General features: G+C 40.8%; 1 protein-coding gene across 1 annotated transcript in view; it reads left to right on the forward strand.

Annotated features, from left to right (window-relative positions):
- The first annotated feature begins 6,554 nt into the window (after positions 1-6,554).
- Positions 6,555-6,709, forward strand: part of LOC143289299 (uncharacterized) — a 1,296-nt gene continuing 1,141 nt past the window's right edge. The window contains exon 1 of the mRNA XM_076598298.1: positions 6,555-6,709. This exon is cut by the window's right edge and continues 253 nt beyond it. Within this exon, the coding sequence (XP_076454413.1) occupies positions 6,555-6,709 (155 nt within the window).

The raw sequence follows: 6,709 nt of genomic DNA on the forward strand, positions 1-6,709 counted from the left end.
CAAATCGGGTTTATCATGAGTATAAATTCCCAGGAACACGGGACCAGGAACCAAACAGGGTCGTAGCTTCCCGAGTACCGTACTTCTGTAAACATTTTCGAACTAGCTTGCCGGACAGAAAGTTCAGAACCATGCATTCTGACAGAAACAACTGCGCACCTTCAATACATTACTGTCGCCAAGCAGGCGGCCTAGTAATGGCATGGTTTCTGCTGCTTTAGTTCTATGGAGAGCAGGTCTGTGGAAATCATAGATTACCTCACCCTTGTCGACAGAAAAGGATTGTCCAGCCTTCGATCGTCTAACTGTTATATGTCTCCATGGCTACGTTCCTTCATCTACGTCAGAGATCGGGTGGGTTCGTTCGATGAAAATCGAAAAATGACCTCACTCTATCAACAGGAAATACAGTGCCGCTTTCGCCTCTCCGACAAAACATTGATTTCCACAGCTGCGTTTCTCATTCCACGTTTCACGTTGACCATGTCTGGTCCATAATTGTCTGGCATCAACTGGGTGACGCCGGTGGTTTGTGTTAGAAGTCAGCTTCGTCACGGAAGGTGACAAAATCGATGGTGATCAGTGTTGATCAATGATGCATGGCGGTCCGCGGCCCTTCTCTGCCGCTTCGTTGCACTTGGAAATGATGGCTGGGTGTTTTGTTCAGAGGTATTGACTGACTATGGATGTGCCTCCTACACACACGTTTGTGTTCAAGAAACATGGCAACGTAGCCTGCACGAAGTTCGTGCTTGGAACACAGAGCGCATACACTGAATCAGCTGAAAGGGATGAATCACCTTTTTGGCATATTTTTATCTAGGATATTTCAAACTTCAAATTTAGCTGGCATTCCACTTCGATTTCTTGAATTGTATTTAAGTAGACAGGTAAAAACAAATATAATCCAATCCAGTCCATTCCATTCCAATCCAATCCAATACAACGCAGTATAATACAATACAATGGCTTGAATATGACGGGTCGATCAATAAACAGACACATGCTTTACAGTTAGTGTCGTTGATGTTGTTCCTGTACCTTAACAAACAGCAAAGGTTGACATTACATTCCTTATATTTAACGATGTCTTGTTCCGTCAGCTGGCAATCCAATTTCTAAGGTAGCTTGGAAATGAAAGGGGTAGAGAAAGAATGCCTGGAGAGGGTACACAATACACAAATTACAGAATGCTTTATCATATCAATAGAAGAAACCAATTTGTGGTATAAAACATAAACAGTACACGAGAACCACAGTCATTTAATGATTACATGGAAGACATACAATGCTTAGATGTCAACTTAGAGGAAACCATACATACAATAACCCTAGTCATACACAAGCAAACATCACAGCAGACTTAAATAACTTTGAAAGGTAAATTTGAGTCAGTCAAACACATGCTGATCATAACAATACACAGGCAATATTCACATTCGATGGACAGGCAAATAATATCATGACATGATTAAATACAGACATACAATATATTATAAACACCAGTATGCTATCAAACAGTGTTTCAAATCAAGATGTTATATCACGCACACATGTATTCCAACGTACATTGTATGGAGTCACTTATTTATTCATTAATTATTGCTGCATAATAGCTGAAATGATTGTGGAATGAAGGTGCATTCAGTTATTTTTTGTTTTGGAACAGAAGCGTTCACCTGAAGGTAGGAGCTGATGATAAAGAGTACAGCTACTTTCAACAACAACAACAACAACAACAAAAAAACAAAAAAAAACAAAAAAACCAAGCATGTGGCCTTCTGTCGTTCTCTGACTTGTACAGTTTACCTAATTAAGCTGCTCTGTCTCACGCTCACAACACAGCTGCACGTATTCAAAGCGAACCAGAACCCGCAAAATGGAATCCTAAACAAGCATAATCAAACTGAATTTCTTTTGTAAGGCGTCACAGAGACGTCACATTTGTGCAAGTGCTTGACAGGAAAGCAACAACGGTAACAAAAGCAACAACAACCACCGCTTGCTTAAATATCATAGTTAATAACAAGAATTTTAGTCCACTTTACTCCTTACCCAACATCTCTCCCTTTCTCTCTCTCTCTCTCTCTCTCTCTCTCTAAAAACGTCTGTCAACTCTACTCCTTACCCAACATTTCTCCCTCTCTCTCTCTCTCTCTCTCTCTCTCTCTCAAAACGTCTTAGTCCACTTTACTCCTTACCCAACATCTCTCTCTCTCTCTCTCTCTCTCTCTCAAAACGTCTTTGTCAACTCTGCTCCTTACCCAACATCTCTCCCTGCCCTATCTCTCTCTCTCTCTCTCTCTCTCTCTCTCTCTCTCTCTCTCTCTCTCTCTAAAAAAAACGTCTTAGTCCACTCTACTCCTTACCCAACATCTCTCTCTCTCTCTCTCTCTCTCTCTCTCTAAAAATGTCAGTCCACTTTACTCCTTACCCAACATCTCTCCCTCTCTCTCTCTCTCTCTCTCTCTCTCAAAACGTCTTAGTCCACTCTACTCCTTACCCAACATCTCTCTCTCTCTCTCTGTCTCTCTAAAAACGTCTTTGTCAACTCTGCTCCTTACCCAACATCTCTCTCTCTCTCTCTCTCTCTCTCTCTCTCTCTCTCTCTCTCTCTCTCTCAAAACGTCAGTCCACTTTACTCCTTACCCAACATCTCTCTCTCTCTCTCTCTCTCTCTCTCTCTCTCTCAAAACGTCTTAGTCCACTCTACTCCTTACCCAACATCTCTCTCTCTCTCTCTCTCTCTCTCTCTCTCTCTCTCTCTCTTACCCAACATCTCTCCCTATCTCTCTCTCTCACTCAAAACGTCTTAGTCCACTCTACTCCTTACCCACCATCTCTCTCTCTCTCTCTCTCTCTCTCTAAAAACGTCAGTCCACTTTACTCCTTACCCAACATCTCTCCCTCTCTCTCTCTCTCTCTCTCTCTCTCTCTCTCTCTCTCTCTCTCTCTCAAAACGTCTTAGTCCACTCTACTCCTTACCCACCATCTCTCTCTCTCTCTCTCTCTCTCTCTCTCTCTCTCAAAACGTCTTAGTCCACTCTACTCCTTACCCAACATCTCTCTCTCTCTCTCTCTCTCTCTCTCTCTCTCTCTCTCTCTGTCTCTCTAAAAACGTCTTTGCCAACTCTGCTCCTTACCCAACATCTCTCTCTCTCTCTCTCTCTCTCTCTCTCTCTCTCAAAACGTCTTAGTCCACTTTACTCCTTACCCAACATCTCTCTCTCTCTCTCTCTCTCTCTCTCTCTCTCTCTAAAAACTCCTTAGTCAACTCTACTCCTTACCCAACATCTCTCCCTTTCTCTCTTGGTAGATATCCGTTAATTATAAACTCGTTATTAAATGTTATAAGGTACTGGTTGAGAATACTACAGATGGATCAAAATAGATTGCCTTACATGGCTTATCAGATGTTGCTTGGATTAGATTTCAATGGAAAACAGTGTTGGGCTTCTCAAGTTAGAGAAATATTATGTACAACAGGTTTTAATTTTGTGTGGTTGCAACAGGGTGTTGGTGATGTGAAAGGATTTCTTATTACTTTCAAGCAAAGACTTAGAGATATCTTCATTCAAGAATGGTCGGGTACTATTAGTGATAGAGACAGATATTCATGCTGCAGATCATTCAAAGTTGTATTTCAAAAAAACAAAACATAACAAATGCTGATGAATATTGTTTCAGAGTGGCGTTGTCTCAGGCCGGATTTAACGTGCTTCCTTTAAATAACAATGTTAATAGGTACACTGAAAATGATATTTTAAAGCATTGTCCTTTTTGCCAAGGTGAACTAGAAGATGAATACCATTTGTTGTTTGTTTGTTCTGTATATAATGATTTACGGACAAAATTTCTTCAAGACTGTTTAAACATGTCTCTTAGTTCACTTCTCCGATCAAACAACAAGCAGAGAAATGTCCATGTATCAAAATTTATTTTCCATGCGATCAAAAGGAGAAATCATATACTCAGACCTAATTAAGTAGAATTAATGTCGTCCATGAATATTCTGATATTGTGTCATCTATTCAAGTGTTATAATACCTCTTCCCATGCCCACCCCCGGTGCCCTGGTTTTGAATTGTGGTCCATGGCCAAAGTTCATTAAAACAATTTCGTTCGTTCGTTCGTTCGTTCTCTAAAAACGTCTTAGTCCACTCTACTCCTTACCCAACATCTCTCTCTCTCTCTCTCTCTCTCTCTCTCTCTCTCTCTCTCTCTAAAAACGTCTTAGTCCACTCTACTCCTTACCCAAAATCTATCCCTCTCTCTCTCTCTCTCTCTCTCTCTCTCTCTCTCTCTCTCTCAAAACGTCTTAGTCCACTCTACTCCTTACCCAAAATCTATCCCTATCTCTCTCTCTCTCTCTCTCTCTCTCTCTCTCTCTCTCTCTTACCCAACATCTCTCCCTATCTCTCTCTCTAAAAACGTCTTAGTCCACTCTACTCCTTACCCAACATCTCTCTCTCTCTCTCTCTCTCTCTCTCTCTCTCTCTCTCTCTCTCTCTCTCTCAAAACGTCTTAGTCCACTCTAATCCTTACCCAACATCTCTCTCTCTCTCTCTCTCTCTCTCTCTCTCTCTCTCTCTCTCTCTCTCTCTCTCTCTCAAAACGTCTTAGTCCACTCTAATCCTTACCCAACATCTCTCCCTCCCTCTCTCTCTCTCTAAAAACGTCTTAGTCCACTCTACTCCTTACCCAACTGTAACAAATCGCTTTGTACATGTGTTGTCGGTGACAATTTTTTATATGTTTTTTTTTTGTGCGTGTTGATTTTTGTCTACTTGAAAATGCGGACAATTTTTCACGCAGGAACATAAGGTTCCCATCCGATGTTCTGTTGTGGGATATATTGTGAAGCACGTCAGTGCCGTTTTTTTTAAACTGTTAATTGTTAACATTAGGCCAGTTCCGTTTCCCCGAACTGGTTTATTTTGCTGATGCCAGTCAGTTGCTGTTGGACTTATGGGCCAGCAACATTCCCGTTGTGAACAGCATACTGGACATAAGGGAGACGCTGGACCAGTGCCGTCCCGGGGAGAGACTACTTGCTGAGGAAGAGCGGCCATGCCAGGAGCTACCTCCAACGACGGACCACCCATTGGTGGGGTGCCCCGTGTTCCACGGCGTCCGTCGGGGGGGTGTCGGCGCCTGGGGTGTGGGCGGCCGTCGTTGTGGTGTGTGTGTTTAGTTGCTTTTTGTTGTTGTTTTTTTCAGTGAGTTGAAAGAAAGGAATTATTTTTTGGGGGTGAGTTGGCATAACGAATTTATTTTTTTGATTGAGTTGGGAAATGAACACTTATTTTCTTTCTTTAATTATATATTTATTAATATTATTGAGTTAATCAAAAAGTAAAAGAAAATGCGAGTTTGCGTTCTTCTAAAAAAAAAAAAAAAAAAAAAAACTTGATTCGCGTTCGTGTTGTGCTTTTTTTTGGTTCGGATGGAGTGCCGGTTGAAAGTAACACAGGCCTACGGATTTAAAAAAAAATAATCCGTTACATTTTTGGCGAGCCTTGCCTTTTCAGTATTAATCATAAAGTTTGATTAATCTTTTGGTGTTTGTTAAATGAAACGAATTTCATTTTGAACTTTTCTTCTGATTTTGCTAAAAAAAAAAAAAATCACATTGTAAATATTTTGTCAAAATAACTTTTTCTGAGGAGTTATGTATTAGTATGACCTCCCTGGAATACACTTACTGTTTGTAATGGAGACATTTTAAAAGGCACTTCATTCATACTTGTGATATGGACCAGTGAAAAAAAAAAAGAGAGAGAATCGGACGCTTGTCATTTATGCATAATTCTCTTTATACATTTATCTCTGCTTGGTGTGTTCCGGCATGGCACTTGGCAACATTTATTTGTAAATATTGTTGATTTGTATATTGTTCGGTTGTTACAGTTGTCCAAAGTCAACAATATGCTTAGTTGTCTTATTCCAATGTTGAGCTAGTTATTTGTGGCCCTATGTCAAGCCCTAGACGTGGTACTTGATTTTACTCTGGATCTTGGTGATCAGAGTTGTTTGCTAGATGGGAGTACTGTGGGACATTCCTTCATCTAGTTTGTCATAGCGGTTTGTTAAATTAGGCTGCTGTGAGATAGTCCTGAGCTTGGTAATTTATTATAATCTCCTCGTGGACATGGAAGTGGGTCTAACAGACATGGCTAAATCCGAGGAAGAGACTGATATGCTGGGTACTTCACAGAGTTTACCCTAGGGAGAGGGCTTTGCAACAGATGGTGGCAGATTTTAGACTTGAGGGTGAGACGATTGGATTACAAGGCAAAACATTGACAACTTATATTCAAGAATCTCTGAGAGATTACAAAGCAAAGCAGCAGGAAAGACAGACTGAATTATAGAAACATGCAAAAGAGCTTGCTCAACAGGAGAGGCTAAAGCAAGAGGAACTTGCTCAAATGAAAGAGATTGAATTTCAAAAACTTGCCATTGAGAGAGCCAGACTAGAAAAGCAAGATGCTTGGCAAAAAGAAAAGGCGAAAAGCAAAGAAAAAGAAAGTATGGCAGGCAATAAACCTAAAATGCCATATTGGGATGAAAAGTCTGATGACATGGAATCCTATCTTCGCAGATTTGAAGCTTTTGCAGATCAGAACAAGTGGGATGATTCTGAGCGATCTTGCTATTTGTCTGCTTTACTCAAAGGAAAAGCCTTGACTTACTTTCAGGAGTTGTC

Source organism: Babylonia areolata, chromosome 13, assembly GCF_041734735.1.
Source record: "Babylonia areolata isolate BAREFJ2019XMU chromosome 13, ASM4173473v1, whole genome shotgun sequence".
In the NCBI taxonomy this organism is placed as follows: Eukaryota; Metazoa; Mollusca; class Gastropoda; order Neogastropoda; family Buccinidae; genus Babylonia; species Babylonia areolata.